Here is a 19,178-nt window from a genome sequence, read left to right on the forward strand (position 1 = left end):
ACAGCCGCTTTGTTCCTTCCCAAATCCCCAGATCTGCAGCCCAGGTTGGGGGGTGGGGGAGGGGCGGTGCTTGCAGAAGCCGATCCCCTGTCAGCTAAACACTTCCCCACACTGCTCTCTACCTGAGGGGCTGGGATCCATGACCCCACATGACAGCAGTGATGACGGCTATTGGGTACCAGGCGCTATTCTTAGCACTGTACGTATATTAGTATATTAACTCATTCAACCCTGACAACAGCTCTGTGGGATAGATATTATTATTATTATTGTCCCCACTGAGAGATGGGGAAACTGAACTCACAGGAGGAGAAACGACTTGCCCAGGGTCACACCACCCGTACATGGCAGAGCCAGGATTGAACTCAGGCAGTCCGACTGTGGATGTTTGGAAGGGCAGGTACCAGGGACCTGCTGGACATGCAAAATAGAATATTCAGGCATGCAAGAAATCCCAGAAGGGCAGAGAAACTTGGTTTATCACCTTAAAGCCAGAAGGGAGTGGGGAGATGTGGTTCTTTACAGCTCTGTGGGATGGATGCTCAGCATCTGGTTTTTGTTTTTGTTTTTGTTTTTTTGTGCTGAGGAAAATTAGCCCTGAGCTAAGATAGACTGAGACCCAGAAAGAGGCCTCTGGCTGAGGGTCACACTTCCAGCTACTGGCAGAGTTGGGCTAGGACTCAGGCATCCTGGCTTCCAGCCCTGTGTTCTTTCATGCCTTGTCTCTTGGGTCATGACCCACACAACAAGCCAGGCCCCTCTCTTGGACCCCTCGGTAAAGGACTGCCCCTCGTCCCTTCTGCCTCCCCAGGACGGAGTCTGTGGCTGAGAAGATGCTGACCAATTGGTTTGCCTTCCTCCTGCACAAGTTCCTGAAGGTGAGAGTGGGAGTGAGATGAGTGCCAGGAGTTGAGGGCAAGATGGGAGGGCTGCATGGGGACCCCCCTCAGGAACAGGAAGCTACCTGGCCAGGGTGCTCCAAAGCAAAGCAGGCCCAGGAGCAAGGTCAGGAGAGGGAAGGAAGGAGCCTGGTGCCGCCACATGCCCCACGCCCTGCCTGTGCCCACAGGAGTGTGCGGGGGAGCCGCTCTTCATGCTGTACTGTGCCATCAAGCAGCAGATGGAGAAAGGCCCCATCGACGCCATCACGGGCGAGGCCCGCTACTCCCTGAGCGAGGACAAGCTCATCCGGCAGCAGATTGAGTACAAGACCCTGGTGAGGAGGCTGAAAGCTCGGGGGACAGTGCAGATCTCCTGCCTCTGATGCGTACTCTGCTCTCTGAGCACAAAGCCGGTCTGAGGGGTCCATAGAGAGGCTGGGAGAACAGTGTGGGGGCAGGTCCAAGGGGTGTGGTAAGTGTGCCAAGGGCAGGTAGACACACCTAAGTTCCCCCCCCCCCGACGCCATCTCATTTGAGGGGGCCCAAAGAGTTCTCTCTGCCTCAGTTTACCGTAGATAATATTGAGGGGAAAAGAAAGATCACCTACCATTAGGTATGAGAAAATTAGTATTATGGGGAAAAATGTGAGTCTGCTGATTCCTAATATAGAGCCTTAGAGGAAGTGGGAGGCCAGCCCTTGATACACATGGAACCATCCTGAAACCCCTACAGTGCCTCATTCTAGGATGAGACCCTCCCTAAGCCATTCATGAGCTCAAAAGTAGAGTCCTGGTTCTTTGAGAAAGAAGAGGTGGGCATAATAACTCACGATGTCATTTGGCAGATGGCAGGAAGGTGAGAGAAACTGAGGCATGGAGAGCCACCCCTAGATCCCCTGTAAGGAGGGTGAGCCTTGGAAAGAAAAGATTTGAGGCCCCACTCCCTCTCCTTCAAACTACTCCTTCAACTCCTGTTGTCACCTGTAGATCCTGAACTGTGTCAACCCCGACAACGAGAACAGTCCAGAGATCCCAGTGAAGGTGTTAAACTGTGACACCATCACGCAAGTCAAGGAGAAGATCCTCGATGCTGTCTACAAGAACGTGCCCTACTCCCAGCGGCCGAGGGCCGTTGACATGGACTTGGGTAGGAGGCCTGGCCTTGGAGTGTGGGGGCACCGGGTGGACGAGCAGCTTCCAGGGGGGCATTCTGGCTGTGGGATGGATGGGAAGATGGGAAGCCCTGCCCTGCATACGCCCCTCCGGGGGGCGTGACTGGGTCCTACCCAGGTGAGGAGCCACAGGAAATACTTCTCCCAGGGCACTGCCTCCTCAGATGTGGCCACCTCTGGTGAGGCCCACGCTTCTCCCCAGCTACCTTGACCCCGTGGAGCCCCAGATATCTTAAGCGCTATCATTGCACCAGCTGGAGGAAGCTGGGGTTACCAGGTCCCTAGAGGAGGCACGACAGGGTGATCCTGGCTCACAGCCCCCAGCCCTCACAATGCTACCTGTACCACTTCCTCCACCCAGAGTGGCGTCAAGGCCGGATCGCCCGGGTTGTGCTGCAAGACGAGGACATCACCACCAAGATCGAGGGCGACTGGAAGCGGCTCAACACTCTGATGCATTATCAGGTGAGGGTGGGGCCTCTCCATTTGGGCAGGGGCTTTGCGTTTGGGATCTTTGACCTCCCAGAATGACCCCTTCCCTCCCATGTTTGCTCTAAGGCCCTCAAATGCCTTAATGGGGTTTTCTTATCTCGCCTTTCCTCCTCTTCCCTGAGCCTAGAACAGTGATTCTTAGCCACAGCTGCCAATTAGAATTACCCAGTGTATTCATCAAAAACAGGAGTGGGGCCAGGTCAGTAGCACAGCGGTTAAGTTCACACGTTCCACTTCCGCGGCCCAGGGTTCACTGGTTCGGATCCCGGGTGCAGACATGGCACCGCTTGGCAAGCCATGCTGTGGTAGGCGTCCCACATATAAAGTAGAGGAAGATGGGCACAGATGTTAGCTCAGAGCCAGTCTTCCTCAGCAAAAAGAGGAAAATTGGCAGCAGATGTTAGCCCAGGGCTAATCTTGGTCAAAAAAAAAAAACAGGAATGCCCAGACTCACCCTGAGAAACTGACTTAACCAGTCTAGGGTAAGGCTAGGCCTTTCCCTCCTGTATGTCTCTATGTCTGCAGAAAAATTGCACACTGCCAAGTCCTCCACAAGGACAACTACCACAGGCGTCTGCCGCTTTCTCTCTTTGGCATCTTACTAATGCAGCTTACACTTCCCACCCCCAGGGTACTGGGGAATGGATAGATTCGTCTTCGGATCTTACATTCTGCCACTGAGTAGCTGCTGTCCTTGGAGAAATGACTTAAACTCTCTTTCTTCTCATCTATAAAATGGGGTGAATAGTGATCCCTGCCCCATAAAATTGTGTGAAAGAGATTAAATACAGTAGATAAAGTATTTAGCACAATGAACAGTCAAAAAAATCTCAGCCAAAGAATGGAAGACCCCGGGGCTGTCTGTTCCCCGCTCCCTTTCCCTCCCACCGTCACCACTCATGGCTGGAGGTCTCTGTAAGATTAAGCACAGGCAGGCTGCTTGGGATTCAGGAAAAATACTAAAATAGAAGCTAGAAGTGAGAGATGCTGAGGGAAATGACACCAACCTGGGGAAGCCCCTCAGGCTGCAAGACCCCATGGGGTTGCCTGATAGTAACTTCCTCCTGTGTCCCCTATGTCCGTGCCTCACTCAGGGAGGGCGCAGAGGGGCTGGCAGGCTTGGCTGTCCAGCACCGAGTTGCCATCAACCAGGCCACTGGGGGCCTTGAAGGCCAATAGGAGCTGGCTGGGAGGCTCCCAAGGCACAGAGGGAGCTGGTGGGGGGCACTGGGGAAACCTCGAAACGCTCCTCTCTGGGCTCCATCCCCCTTTCTGGCTTGCATTCTCTGTGCTGACACCCTGAGTGGACCCCTGCCGCAGAACGAGTGAGTGTGGTGTAGTGGGAAGAAAGGAGGCTCTGCGAGCTGTATTTAAACCCTGCTTCCCACTCCCTGGTGGCGTGACTGTAATCTCTCTGCACCTCGGGCTCCTCATCTGTAAAATGGAGATAACAACCCCAACTTGTGAAGGTGGTCGGAAGGATTAGAACCAACAGGTGGGGCACCTAGGGTGTATACTTACATCTGCTGTAGCTGTATTCACTCCCTGTGGATCCCACACCCACGCCCACTTCACCTGGTGTTAATGCATCCTGTAGAACAGTTGTAATGAACTGTTAGAGCTGAAGAAGAAAGCACAAGAGAGACAGCATTATGTCCCCATATGGTAAATTTCTCAAGGTCAGGAGTGGGGCCTTTCTTCTCTGTCTGTGATGCCCTACCACTTGTTACTGGGCTGTCCGTCCAGTGGGTCCCAATCAGAAGGATGGAATATTCTGTTCTTACAGGGCTCATCAGACAAAGCACTTGCAATTCCCCGATGTCATTTATCATTCATGTATTCATTCATTCCTCAAATATTTACTGAGCTTTACTGCGTGCGCGGTACTTCTCACACGCTCGCCCTGAGTGACAGGGGACAACAGGGATTGTTCTTCCCTTTGGGAGACGGTGATGATGATGATGCTCATAATAGCAACACTAATGCCAGTTCTTACTGAATGCTCACTGGGTGCCAGGTGGCTCTCAGCCTTTACGTGTCCTCGCTCATTTAATCCCCTCAACAAACCTAGACACGATGATTATCCCCGTTGACAAATGAGACAAGTGAGGCACCAGCGGTTAAGCAACTTTCCCAAAGCCATGGAGCTAATAAGTGGCAGAACCACGGGCAAACCCAGCCGGGCATCTTGACCACGGCTTTGCACCACCTGTTGGTGGAGAGAAAGAAATTCTGAGAACAGAGGATGAGAGAGATTTAGTGACGAGACCTGGAATTGAGTTGAACTGTGATCATTCGAGTCACCTTGTGAATCTTCCTTTGGGTGACAACAAACCATAAAGGATAACCTAATCTGTCCCTCTGGGAGGGTACACCCCCTGCTCCTGCCAGGCTTTCAAAGCATCATTTCTGGGCTGCCAGTCGCAAAAGAGTTCCTAAAAGACGGAGGTGGAGACTTCCCCCTCGGTTCCAGACCTGGTGCTGATGGGGCAAACTGCTGGCCATCCAGGGAAGTCATGGAGCAGCGTTGGCACCTGGATGTGGGCAGCACAGGGCCCTGCGGCTCTGTGCTATCAAGTCAGAGCATTGCCCTCTCTTACCTTCCCTGGAGTCAAAGGTCCTTGGAGCCCCTGCAGGAGAAAATCTGCATAATCTTAATTAACAACGAGATGTTAAAAAACTTCCCTGGCTCCCACAGATTTATGGGGAGGGTAAAATTAAATACCACTACTAAAACTGGCTATCAGGGAATCTCGTTAGCGCTAATGTTCATTTATAGTTTGACTTCCCCACATTTAATTCTTTTTTGGTGGGAGAGAGGGACTGACAATTTAAGACCCAGAAAGATGGTTTTACGACTGGTACAGCTATAAATCAAACTTATAAAGTTCATAAAAATTGTTAAAATAAAAAATGGTTTAATAGGAATGTTTTATGGCCCATAACATTATTATAGCTGTTTTATTCCCTCTGCGTTAGGGGTTTAATTGGATTGCCACAATTCTGGGGATTCTCCATTTTTATTGGATAGAGGGTAATCTTAAATCAAAATAGCCCCAAATGTCTTCAATATGGCTCCTCATTTCTCAGCTGTCTCCCTCCAGGCTGGGTGCTGGGCACCCTCACGGAGAACAGAGCAAGACACCAACTTTCTCTCTGACTCCCCAGGAGCAGCTGCTTTATTGGTGAAACTCCCAGGTGGCCTGGGCATTCTAGGACCCGAGCCAGAAAGAAATCAGAGCCAACAGGGAAAGTGGGCTTCAGACCAGTGTGACTTGAAGTAAAATCCAAAATTAGGATATAATGAGGTGAACATGTGCCCTCGAGCCTGACAGACCTGGCTTCAAATATTGGCTGCACCGCGCATTAATTGTGTGACCTTGCAGATGTTGCTTAGATTCTCAATGCTTCAATGTCCTCATCTGTAAAATGGGAATAATTATACTTAACTCAGAAGGTTGAGGGGAGTCTGGGTCTAGCCAGCGCTGTCCAATAGAAATATAATGCAAAAACCGCAGGTGTAGTTTTAAATTTTTGCTAGCCACATTTAAAAGTAAAAATAAACCGATGAAATTAGTGTTGAGAACATATTTTATTTAACCCAATTGACCTAAAATAACATTTCAACGTGTAATCAATATAAAAATTATTAATGAGATAGTTTGTATTAGTTTTACTCGTGCTAAGTCATTGAAACCCATTGTATATCGTACATTTATAGTACATCTCCGCTCAGACACTTACTGTGCGTCTCAATTCGGACTCACTGAATTTCAAGTGCTCAGTAGCCATAGGTAGTGAGTAGCTACCATGCTAGACAGCAGGAATTTCTATTCCTAGTATTCCTGAATAACTTGTGCTCTACCCCACACCTGTTCCATAACCTTCTAGAAGTACTTGACTATTCAATTTCCCAAGACACCTACATTCACCCACACTGTCCCTTTCACATCCTTCTCAGGTGTCAGACAGATCGGTGGTGGCTCTGGTCCCCAAACAGACCTCCTCTTACAACATCCCTGCCTCTGCCAGCATCTCCCGGACGTCCATCAGCAGATACGGTGAGGACCAGGAAGGTAATCTGGACCACTCAGAGAGGAGTCTTCTGTGACCTACTGTGGACACCTCACCGTCCCCTTCTCATAGCAGGAAGCCCTTGCAGCTGCTCCCAGCCTCCAGTCAAAAGCCTTTGCTCATTTGTTTTCCTTCCTCCCTCATCCAGTCCTTCCCAGAGCAGCCAGTCTCCTCAGAGCTGTGGGCACAGGTGGCACCATGTGCCCTTCCTTTGATAGCCTAGGCCTGCTGAAGGAGTTTGAGGGGCCCAGAAGCAGGGAGGCACTGAATGAGAGGTTCATATATCCTGCTCCCAGTTCATGCATATTGTCCGGGCTGCATTATGAATAGTGCCCCCCCTTTTACTCTCAAAAGTGTCCCAGTTTGAGCAATAAATTGGCCAGCCTAGCCTGTCCACCCCTGAGGAGTGCTAGCGCCCCCAGTGCCTTCTGGGCAATGGGGTGCAGTGCTTCACTCTCCCTTATTACATTTTCTCTGGTTTTGCGTGTGCACTAAGGCTTTGGGCTGTCCAGCTAAAGGACACCTCAGGACTGAGGCCAGCAGCTCCAAAAAGGCCTTGGCAATTCCATATTCTAGGCTCCAAGTAAGAAGGGACCAATTAACTCACAAGAGGAGCATTGCAACTCCACAGCTCCTTAGTATCCGGATTTTTATCAAAGCCCCTATGAAAATATCTGGTTGACAATGTACCTGTTCATTATTCTTTGCAGGAAGCATCAGAGGAGGAGAGACTCCCAAATTCCTGAGGGTCTCTCCAGCTCACAGAATTTCTAAATCCTCTTTTTATAAAAAGGTTTCAGACTGTCCTCATGCTAACCAAGGATCCCTAAAATAACCCACCAAATATGAGGTCCTAGGGTCCCCTTCCAATTGAAACTGGTTTATTCTGAGTGAATGCAGCAGGCGGGCAGGGATTCTAGCAGGATTTACAAGCAAGGATGATGAAATCAGTCGCTTACAAGCCTCCACTGCCCCCTTCTCCTCAGACTCCTCCTTCAGGTACACAGGCAGTCCTGACAGCCTACGGTCCCGGGCACCCATGATCACCCCAGACCTGGAGAGTGGGGTCAAGGTGTGGCATCTGGTGAAGAACCACGACCATGGGGACCAGAAGGAGGGTGACCGGGGCAGCAAGATGGTGTCCGAGATCTACCTGACCCGGCTCCTGGCCACCAAGGTAACTTCTGCTCTGCCCAGCCCAGGGAGGGTATGTCCCACCCCCTACAGCACAGGGAGGAGGTAATGGAATCTGTCCTTCAAGGGGACCCATTCGGACAAGTAGGTCCAGGTCCTGGGATGGGCTTTCCAGGGGATCAGGCCACCGCTGTTCTCTACCCTCTGGCAAAAGTCACAATGATATCATTGCTTCTGGCTCACTCCTCAAGACCACCATTACTCTTCAGAGGAGCGGCTCTCTCACCTCTGGGCCCCGGACCCTTTGGGAAGATATTGGGGTTTTCTTATTGATGTTAGCTAGAGAGATGCGCCATCCTCCACCATCACTGCCTTTTCTACCCACTTTCTGACAATGGGAGGGAAAGCGTGAAGGCCTGGTCCTGCTAATAATCCAAGAGAAGGCTCCCTCTTCCCCTTCCCATCCCATCTACCCCAACACTGATGGAAGTGAGGCAGCCGCAGTGCTGGAAGCTGCGATCTAAAGCTGGCTTCCAGCTTCCCTAGCAGATCACAAATATGCCTATAAGTATGACGACCACACAGCCCACATTTGCCAGGCCAGGCCAGATTTCAAATACTCTCCCCACTGACCCCACAAAAATGCCACTGAAATTCTAATACAGTGGCATCCAGATTCCAGCTCCCAGACCTTCTCCCAAAAGTGGCACAGAAATACACACATCAGACCACGTGTCTCACATTTTGCTTTGCCTAATATGCTAATAAGAGATTAACAAAGAGACACCAGAAAAGGTTAGACATATTCCTGACTTTCAGAGGTGTTCCTTGAACTTGTAAACTATGGGACCCAGGCCCAGCCTTGTCCCTGCCCTTGAGACCCTCTAAGGCCCTGTGGGTGAGAGCTGTGCCTGGGTGTTCTTGGATCTGGACCCCTCACCCACAGCACCCACTCCAGACATCACTTATCCCAGGCTACTAATATCGTAAGCCTTTTCACGCCTTCCTGTCACACCTCCGCAGTCCTGCTAGGCTCCCGCCAGGAGGCTCCCAGTCCCCCCACCTTGTTCTTCAGACACCCTCTTGTACCAGCCTGCCCCCTCCACTCGCGATGGGAAGCCTGGACTTGGAGCACTCGCCATCTTCCTATCAGACACCCTGCACCCACACCTGCCTGGGAGGGACAGAAGCATAAATGTGGCATGTGGCTGCAGTTCGGAGGAGAGATTCTTCCCAGGAATCTGCAGCCTATTCAGCTCCCCCCACACTCCCCCAACAACCCAACAGTCCCCTCCCCACCCCCACCCCCACCGCACCGTCTGTACAGCCTGGCATCGCAGAGAAATTTCCAAGGCAGGATCGGTCCAAGGCACCATCTGGTCTGCCCGTCTGCTGCCTGCCGCCCGCCCCCCCCCCCAGCCTCCCCCACCCTCCGCCTCATACTCTCGCACTACCCCCCCAGGGCACCCTGCAGAAGTTCGTGGACGACTTGTTTGAGACCTTGTTCAGCACTGTGCACCGGGGCAGCGCTCTCCCCCTGGCCATCAAGTACATGTTTGATTTCCTGGATGAGCAGGCAGACAGACACAGCATCCACGACACAGATGTGCGGCACACCTGGAAAAGCAACTGGTAACTCCCTGGGGAGCCCCGGGAGAGCTGCAGCCTGGAGAGGCCACAAGCTGTGGGGGTGGGGACCAGCAGGGACCAGGGAGATGGGGAGCCTGTTCTCTGCTGTGGCTGGGCAATCCGAGGCTCCTAGGACAAATAGTGCACATATGCTCTGCAGAGCCAACATGGTCCCCAGGCTGCCGGTGCCAAGTGGGGCCTGTCTGGCTTAGGGCCCAGCCCCAGGATGCACGCTTGAGCTCTGCCCTTTCAGGTTGAGACCCTTCCCCAGGAAGCATCTCCTCCCAAACTCTGAGACTCTGGTTCTCAGGAAAGGGATTTGGGGGAACCCACACAAAGAGCCACATTTGAAACCCAGCAGCAGAGCTTCAAAGCCAGGCAGTGCCGGCATTCTGAGCAGGACAGAATCAAAGATACTTCCTGAGAAGGGGAAGCCCTGAGTTAAAGTTAGACCCCTGGGGATGTTGGCCAGTGCTGGCGAGAGAGCTCACACCTGCTGTAGACTTGAGCCAACTGTCATTGCAAACTTGATCCCTTTAGGCCAAGTTATTACCCCGAGGGCCGTGGCTGTCAGTAAGCCAGGCAGGATGTCCCACAGGCATGACTCTTCCGTAAGGGAACCTCCAGAGCCAGACCCAGCAGTGGGAGAAGCAGCTCCCACAGGCCCCTGGCAAAACCCATCTCTCCTGGGTTTTGAACCTGGACCACAGACCAAGCTAAGGACTGGCTTCCAGGTCAAACAGGGCCTGACCAAGAACCAGAGTCAAAACCCTTCCTTCAGGAAAGAGCAAAGTGAGGGGAGAGAGGAGGTCCAGGCATTTGGGCTGGGCAGGCAGCCCACACAGCTGTCTGGAGTCAGCGATCTCCTCAGAAAACAGAGCCGACACAGATGGGCCCCGGCTGTTATTTGGGAATCAAAAGTCCTAGCAACCAGCAAAACACTTTGGAAAAACCCAACCCCAACCCCAAATATTCCTTCCTTCTCCGGGGTGTTGTGGTTGCTGGGGCCTCTGAGTCTGCAGCTTTGATCACAGTGGAGTGAAATGGAGAGATTCTGGTGGTCGTGGGGTGAGGAGCCCACAGTGCTCTTCACTGGGGCAAGCCTTTCATCTGCATTCCATGGGCAGGGCCATGGCTGTCTCCTTCACTTTGGAGGATTCCCCAGTCCAGCACTGGAAGTGGCCAATTTCAGGGAAATCAAGAGAAAGTTCTAGATGATCCCCTTCTCTGTGCCTTCTGTTACTGGCGAGGCCCAAGTCGTAGAAATGTCCTACACTGGAGCCGTGGTGGGGAGAGTCTCATTATCCAGACCTCAAATAGCTGATGTCCAAGGAGAGAATATTAGAAGCTTGCCAAAGCTGCCGAAGGAAGGGGAGGGTGGAAGAGATGAGTCACCTCTCAGCGAGGCAGCACCTCCCCTGTTACAGGAAAGCGAGGGATCCTGCTGTACTTTGAAAGATCAGCGGAAATCATAATGCAAGGGCTTAGAGTGGGTAAAGCTGATGTTTCCCAAGACTTGGCATGAATGAGGGCTTTGGGAAAGTTTGGGGTCCTTGAGAGTCAAGAGAAGATGAAGAAGGGGAGAGGAGGGGAAGGCTGGATTGCTGGAACACCATCCATCTCAGGCCAGAAGGACAAGTGAGGTGACAGAGCTCACTCCACAGAGGGGCCCGAAGAGTTAAGGCCCTGCAGGCAGCTGGAGGAGAAGGCAGAGTTGGAAAAAGCAGCAGAAACAGCAGCTGTTCTGATTTTGAAGGGGAGTAAATGGGCTTATCCTCTTTATGGCCTAAGGAGCAGAGAAAACGCATTCTCCGATTATAAATTCCTGAGTTGCAGAAGGAACTCTCCTAACGACTGATCAGTTCCTCTTGGGGTGGGAAAAACTCCGGGCCACAGTGAGTCATTCCCAGCTTGCCAACAATGACCTCCTCTTCTCCATCTGCCCCTGCCCAGATACAAGAAGGCCCTGGGGAGAGTCATGAAAGAACTGCCCCTAGGGGAGCCCATTCCTCAGCCCAGCCAGGCCAGGCCAGCCCTGGGAAGCAGCTCGGGCAGCCGGGCTGGGCGGAGAGCACAGGTGGTGCCCTTTGTGCCCACTCTGAGGCAGTGCCTGGGGCTGCCCGAGGCGTCCTTCCGGACAATGGCCATGGGCACGGTGCAGGAACTCTAGGAGCCTGGTGGCTTTGTTTGAAGCTTGAGAAATTGTGCAGTCCTCCATGTTTGGGCTTCCCTGGGGACATGGAGGCCTTTGGAAAAGACCGCTGGGCGGGAACAGAACCCACCACGCCCACCCCTCAGTTATTAGAGAACAGGGTCAGGCCCCCTCAGGGTACAATGGCCCCTCTCCTTTTCTCCCAGTGTCAGGAACAGCTTAGCCTAAATTAGCGTCCTGGCTGGACCAGTCTTCTGTGATTTCATCCCCTTGCCCTCTGGAGAGGGAATTTTGCATCTGGCAGGGAGGGGAGGAATATTAGGGGACAGCATCAGGGGCATGGCTGAGTGCAGCCCTCGGGGTCGGCTCTGCCTTTTCCTACAGCCTCCCTCTGCGCTTCTGGGTGAACGTGATCAAGAACCCCCAGTTCGTTTTTGACATCCACAAGGGCAGCATCACGGATGCCTGCCTCTCCGTGGTGGCCCAGACCTTCATGGACTCTTGCTCAACGTCAGAGCACCGGCTGGGCAAGGACTCCCCCTCCAACAAGCTGCTCTATGCCAAGGACATCCCCAGCTACAAGAGCTGGGTGGAGAGGTCAGTAGCATCCTCCGGACAGGCCCCATGCCCCTGTCTGCCTACTCCATTCCCTGCCTGTGGGTTTCGCTGACCGAGGACTCAATACCGTGTTTGTGGTACCTTCAGGACCTCATGCTGCCCTCCTTCTTCCTTGTCTAAACCTCCCTCCTGAGGGAGGAAGGGAAACTTTATACCCTTGGAAGTCAGATCATTATCATTCTAATTACTGTTTATTGAGGACCTGCTAAGCACCCAACACTGGGATAAAGATTTCATATGTATCATCTCATTAAAATATCCAACAAAATTGTGAAGTAGGTATTATTATCATCCCTGTTTTACTGATGAGGAAACTGCAGCACAGGGAGGCTATGTGACTTGCCCAAGGTCATGCAGCTAGCAGGTAACAGAGCTGGGATTTGAATACAAGGAGTCTTGTCAGAGTCTGGGCTTTTTAACCATCCTGGGGGGTCACTGCAGCTGGGAGCTCGAAGCTAGATTCAATCTCCTCAAGAAACTCTGGCTTTGGGGAATGCCAGTCTCCAGGCCCTAACCTCAGCTTGAGGCAGGAGGCCAGAGGAAGCCACATCAGAAGAGAAATGGGGAGGCAGGAGCACTTGGGGACACTCTGTGCTCTCGAGGGGCCTGAGGCCAGGGTAGGTATAGACAACTGTTTGCCGAGTCCCCATCAAGGAGCCTGTCCTCCTCTCTACGGCAGATACTACGCAGACATCGCCAAGCTCCCCGCCATCAGTGACCAGGACATGAACGCCTACCTCGCTGAGCAGTCCCGCCTGCACGCCGTGGAGTTCAACATGCTGAGTGCCCTCAATGAGATCTACTCCTACGTCAGCAAGTATAGCGAAGAGGTAAGACAGGGCCCTCGAAGAGACGGAAACCAACACGCGGCAGGCAAGGCAGTTAAACAGAAGGCCTGGCTCCGTCCTCAAATAGTAGCAATAGAGGGTGATTTGGCAAATACTCATGGAGTCAAAAACCCATGAGCTCAAAAGTCGTTACCATTCCTTGAGAAGGCAGCCTGCCCTCTCCTGATTCATTGAACGCTTTCTTATACATTTCATTGTCTTTCACTCATTGTTAACACAATAAATAACACTTTTAACAACATAATTGTTTTTCAGTTCAAAGTGTTGTATGATTAATTTCACTCTTTCCTAAACAATGAATCAGGCTATTCTTTGCACTTGGGCAGATCCTGTCAGTTACATTTCTGATAGACAAGACCTTCACCTGCATAGAGGTTGAATAGGACAGCTTCAGAGAAGTCACAAGTTGTGCATTAGCATTGGACCTGAAAGTAGTATTCCTGATAATAATAGTAATAGCTAACACTTACATAGCACTTCCTATATGCCAAATATTGTTTTAAATACTTTATATACATACATATATATACATACACACATACATATTACATGTACATACATATATATTCAATAATCATTTACATTATTTCAAGTTACGTTCATTAGGGTGGAATGGAAAGGTAGAAGGATGAAGGATTTGGAAAACGCCATCTTCCGTACTGAGTCCTGAAGTCTTCCCCTGCTTTGTGTTTGTCCCTCAGCTCATCGGGGCACTAGAGCAGGACGAGCAGGCCCGGCGACAGCGGCTGGCGTACAAGGTGGAACAGCTCATAAACGCCATGTCCATTGAGAGCTGAGAGATGGAGCCTCAAGTTCCTGGGAAGAGGGACCCATGAGAGCTGTCACACCGGGAGTCTCAGAAGGAAGGACAAGTGACGGGGATCAGCCCCCAGAGCTTGCTGTCCCCTGAGACCCCATGCCGGGGAGAGGGGAGGGCCCCTCTCCCCACGCCAGCCAAGTTTCGTCACAGCCGGTTCCTGCAGGGAGAGTCCATGCGCGTCATCCATCCACAGCGAGAATGAGAGAGAAGCAGGCGCGGAGAAGGTGGTTCTTCAAGCTGAGAGGCACGAGCGGGGCCAGTTCTGCCTCTGTGACTGCTGCTTTGCATGAAAACTCATTTGATGTATATTGGGGAAATAATGAGAACTTTATTTAATTTTTTTTAAGAAAAAGGAAAACCAGAAATAAAACAAAGCAAAAAGCTGCCCTGTTAATCCCGTCCAACTTTTGTTGAATTCTGATTTCTGCCCCCCTTCCTTCTTTCTTCCCCTTCGTCCGTCCTTCCTCCCGTAACTCCTGTTTCCAAATGTCAGGAAAAAGCCTACAAAGAGATGCTGAGAGAAACTGGAGCGAAAAGGCTTGTTTCCTTTCCCTTGAAATTAAAAACAAAAGGAAAGAAAATGAGGAGAAGAAGAATGAGCACAAGTTCACACCAAACACTTCGCAAAAATAGAGGCCAGTAAAACCTAGAATTATCCCAGCAGCCGGAAGAACATGGAAACTGAAGAACTTTGCACAAATTGCAAAGCCATCGAGTGGCTCAACCTGGCTGACTGGCACTTGAGCTTTACATACCACACACCTGTATATTCTCATCTCTTGAGAGGAGATAATGTGTCTATAGAATACCAATGCTTTTTGCTACTGTTTTTTTGTTTTGTTTTATTTAATCCCAAACCTCAACAAATGACAAACTGATCTTTGGTACTTTTCCTTTTGGTTTCCCTAAAGTTACTCCCAGAAGTGGGGAGAGGTGGGCCTCTCCCAGACCAGACACCTGGCCTTCCTGAGGACATTGGGCAGCTCTGCCTTATGTCAGTCACTGTCATAGACCAGGCACCCTGGGGAAAGGGCCTGGAATTGTGTGGCCCAGGCCTCTGGGAGGTTCCATTTGGGAGTTGATTTAGGGACATGGGTGTTTGGCTGTGGATTCCACTCCAATCCTCCAGTGGTTTCTTGCAATTAAAGAGAGAACAAAATCAAACCCTGTTTACAGCAAGCAATACTTGAAGAGGATAGGTTAAAGACACTGCAGTATTTATTGTTATGCTTTCTCTCTTGTTCTCTCATGCCGGGAGAGGGGAGACAACCCTTCGGTCAGATGTGGAAGCTCCTGATCGTCTGAGCACTTCCCTCAGTCGATATGACTGTAGCATCCCCACGTTACTGTCTTCTGCCTCTCTTTCTGCCTCTCATGTCCTTATGAGTTTGAAGGACAAATGGTGGCTTCTCACTGGGCTCCTTTCCTTCTCTCTCTCTCCTGCTGACACCTAAAACCATGGATGACCAACTCTCCTGAGGGTAGTTTCCAAACAAAGAGACCAAAGCTCCATGCCCTGGTCCTGAGACCCCGTGGAAGCCACTGGGAGTCATCCAGAGGAAGGCGACTGTTGGCAGAGGACCTTGGTGACCGGGACAGCCATCAGAGTTTTCAGGCCTCCCATGCTGGCAAGGATCCAAGCAGCCAGCTCCAACTTCTCTGCAAGCAGCATGGGAGTGAGGAGAAGGACAAGAGGAAGGCGAAGGGAGGAGGCAGGAGGGGACCAACTTCCCCTTCCCACCTTCTACTTTCAAAGGGGCTGCAATGCTGGGAAACCGGACCAGCCATTCCCGGAGAGACCAGACCAGGGTCATTTCCTCTATAATTAACTCTGGGCCCCAGCTTCTCTGTGCCCTGGTTTACCTCCAAGCAATTCCAATTTCCAAAGGCTCTGCTGACCACATTGCATTCCCAGGAAAGGACTGGGGGAGGGGGAGTGCTGAGGGCTGGCTTCCATCCCTGGCGTGTGGCTTTGGGTCGCTGTGCTAACCACACAGCAGACATCGCCTGGTCTCTTCAGTTCCAGTTTCTTGCCTGAATGCAGCTGACAAATGGGAAGAGAAAAGCATTCTGCAAAATACTCAGGAAACTCGCTGTTTTCATTAGAATTCACAACCAGCCATGCCAAGGCCACTTTCTTCTGATAATCCACTTCTGTTCAAGTTTCTCTGGGCCCTATTAATAGCCTGAAAGAAATACTAATGACTGGCCTTCTACACTAAGCCAAAGTGTCTGCTCTTCCTAGCACCCAAAGCTTATCAGCTCAGAGCCCACAGTTTATGGAGATGAAAGGAGAGGAGATACGGGCAAGAGGAATGTGAGCAGGGGACTTTGTGCCACCCACAAAAAATTCCAGCCCACCTCATTTTACTTCTGAGCATCTGAATGAAGATGCCTCACACTGGCATCCAGGGCCTTGCTCTACCAAGAAGTAAAAGGAAGTTAGACATCTCAACTGCATCTTAACCAACCCTTACCTCTATGCATCTATCCGGGCGTTTCTCAGCACCTACTTTTGGTGACCATTCAATGCCCCTGGGGATGCTTCCTGGAAGGTTTTGGGGGAGTGTGGAGAATGATGGGGGGATTGCCAACTGAAGTGGAGAGGAGAGGAGCCAGAGCTGGCATGAGTGGCTTGGCCACATTTCTCAAGATTCCATGAGAGAGTTGGGGAACATGGGCTGGCAAAGGAAGTGGCACAGGGGCATCCCTAAGGAAGGAATTAAGACAAAAGAAAACTCAACTGGACTTAAGCCAGGCCATGAGGGTGAAAGGTTATAGAGCCTTGTCCCCTTTCTGGCTTCCCACCTGTCCCTCCTCTACCACCGCTTGACTTTAGGTCACCAAGAGCCAATGGAGTCCATGCCCTGTGGAATGGGGAGGAGAGAGAGTCGGTCGGCCTCTCTCCTCACTATTATCCAATTTGAAGATATTTTGACCTTGTATAAGGAATAAGTATCAAAGTCAGCCCCTCCCCCACACAAAGCCATCTGTCTTGGAGGGAGGAAGGAAGGGAAGTCTCTCTCGAAAGTCAATCCAGCTTTGCTTTGTTTCGTTGATCTGCACAAGAGACAATTCTCTGGAAAAGGAAAAGGACCCCAGAATGTGCTTGGCAAGACAGAAAGTGCTAATGGACAAGATGGAAATAGACCAGATGTCCATCCTGGTGGAGCAAGTCCCTCCAGCTGGCACCTGCTGCTGCCTCCTGCCCTCAGCATGGGTTCAGGGATGTCTGTGCTCGCTCTCCTACTTCTCCCCACAGTGCATCTCTCAAAACCATTTCTGATCCACCACTGGCAGAGAGCTCCCCCTCCTTTGCAGAGTTCAGTCATTAAAAGAATGAACTAGCTGTTAACGTCACGGGAGGGAGAGAACTATTTCCTACGTTCATTCATTTGGGGAACCTTCTGGAGCAGCAACTGTTTGCTAGGGACAGCTCTAGGTGCTGAGAAACAGCAATGAACAAGACCAAGAAGGTCCTGCTTCTAGCAAGTTTAATTCTTCAGGTTGCTGGTTCCTGAAAGCAACTTCCCAGGCACAGTTTTCCTCCCTGACCCGCAGAGGGCACGAGTTTTGTAGGGGCCGGAAGAAGGAAGAAGGCCAGACACACAGTTGCCTTACCTTATTCTGGGGACATTCCTCCAGCAATGAGAGCTTCTCTCGTTTCCACTGCCCCCATCTCTTCTGAGGGCACTCCCCTGCTGCGTGAGCTCCTGACCTTCCTTCAATTCCGCCAAATGAGGACAAGAAATAGCAGTCAAGGCCTCTGGCCCTGCCGAGCTTGAAGCAGAAGTAATAGATGGATGTGCTGGACTAAAAATGGTCTGGGCAGAACAAATAGAAGACGTGTGAAAGGCTCTGGCTGATAAATCTCCAGGTGCACTCCATTGCCACACCTGCCCCCATCAACCTGCAATCGGTAAATACTGAACCGGCAGCCGCTCTCGGGGAGGCTTTTTCCCAGCCACATTGTGTCATAGGTGAGGTCCCTGGGGGCTGGCCATGGACAGGAAAGATCCGAGACTCGGGGGACTCTGTGGGTGAGAAAATGCAAAGCAACCTCGTAGACATGGGGCTGTGGGAGCGGATCCCATGGGGAGACTTGAGAGATGAAGTTCAGGCCCACTGATGCCTTGTCTCAGGAACAGGCTTTGAGAAAATGACGGCATCCTCTTCATAACTCCAAAGTCTGTCTTCCCTGTCGCTTTCCTTTCTCCTGGTTTCCCCAAAGAGTGAAGTTGTAGCATCTGGGGCTCAGCAATGCCCATGGATGAAAGATAAATTTTCACTCTTGGTATTAGGGAGGTCCTGGGAGATGATCAAGACCACTGCTTGTCAGACAGGGCCTCAGCCCAACTAGGAAACGGGAGATTCTCAGCCTTTCCTGGACACTCCTATCTTGTTCTCCTCACCTTAAAGGGGCTCTACCTTCAGACCGGGCTCCATCCTTCCTGCCACGCATCCTGTTTCTCCTGTCCTAGCCTCAAGGAAGATGGGAGGCATCTTCTGGATTTCAGTCATGGCCCTGACTTTGGCTTTATTTGCCCTCCTTATTGGGATTACAGGTGAAGAACGTAATGGAAAATAGTGCCCCCCAATCAGAGCAGATGTTCTTGAGTGTGTTGGGGAGAAAGGGAGAAGCTCTTTATACTAAGACTAGGGACCTTGAGCCCAGCTGCCTCTCCCCCCAACCTCTCCTACCCGAACCCACTCTTCTTGACACACTGGAATCTCTATTATACATATATATATTTTTAAGAAAATGCAATGATAGTTGTCTGGTTTTGTTGTTTTTACAGGTGTTGTGGAATAAAAATTGTAAGAAAATTAAGTATTTAAAAGGTTCCAATAGAACGGGGTTTTTTTGTTATTCTAATATATTATTGTGTACCTATTGTAAATATGAAACACTCCTATTTTGCAAGCCAAGGACACAATTTGTACTGTTGTTATATATAAATAAAGTTTACTGGATAAAAAAATCTTAAATCTTCAAATCAATCTGGTTGGTCAGCAGCACAGATGCAGAATAACATTTCAGGGGCATATTTAAGAAGCAGGGTACTCACAGGAAGATGAACTAAGTTGTTTGGAGGGACTTCCAGAATTCTCTCTGGAGCCGGAGCTTATTAATGTCCAGCCATTATCATCAACAGACACATGCACACACGCGCGCGCGCGCGCACACACACACACACACACGCACTCGCACGCCTACTCTGCCCTGGCTTGTACCAGTAGGTGAACACTGCCCCCTAGCCTCAAGACCCCAGAATATAGCTTTTCTCCAACAGGAGGCTGATAGTGCAAAGATGCTTGGGTTGAGGCCCTTTCCCAGGGTGAATGAGGTCTCAGAAGA

The 19,178-nt window shown here is 51.0% G+C and overlaps 1 protein-coding gene across 2 annotated transcripts in view; it reads left to right on the top strand.

Moving 5' to 3' along the window:
- The window catches only part of PLXNA2 (plexin A2), a 213,034-nt gene extending 194,233 nt beyond the window's left edge, over positions 1-18,801 (top strand). For both annotated transcript variants that reach the window (XM_070591167.1, XM_070591168.1), the window contains 10 exons: positions 812-878; positions 1,070-1,216; positions 1,868-2,027; positions 2,414-2,517; positions 6,506-6,605; positions 7,605-7,795; positions 9,215-9,384; positions 11,918-12,130; positions 12,831-12,981; positions 13,701-18,801. In XM_070591167.1, coding sequence (XP_070447268.1) covers positions 812-878; positions 1,070-1,216; positions 1,868-2,027; positions 2,414-2,517; positions 6,506-6,605; positions 7,605-7,795; positions 9,215-9,384; positions 11,918-12,130; positions 12,831-12,981; positions 13,701-13,796 — 1,399 coding nt within the window. In that variant the 3' untranslated portion in view covers positions 13,797-18,801. The remainder of the gene's footprint in view (positions 1-811; positions 879-1,069; positions 1,217-1,867; positions 2,028-2,413; positions 2,518-6,505; positions 6,606-7,604; positions 7,796-9,214; positions 9,385-11,917; positions 12,131-12,830; positions 12,982-13,700) is intronic.
- Positions 18,802-19,178: the final 377 nt, after the last annotated feature.

Source organism: Equus przewalskii, chromosome 23 (genome assembly GCF_037783145.1).
Source record: "Equus przewalskii isolate Varuska chromosome 23, EquPr2, whole genome shotgun sequence".
NCBI classification, from domain to species: Eukaryota; Metazoa; Chordata; class Mammalia; order Perissodactyla; family Equidae; genus Equus; species Equus przewalskii.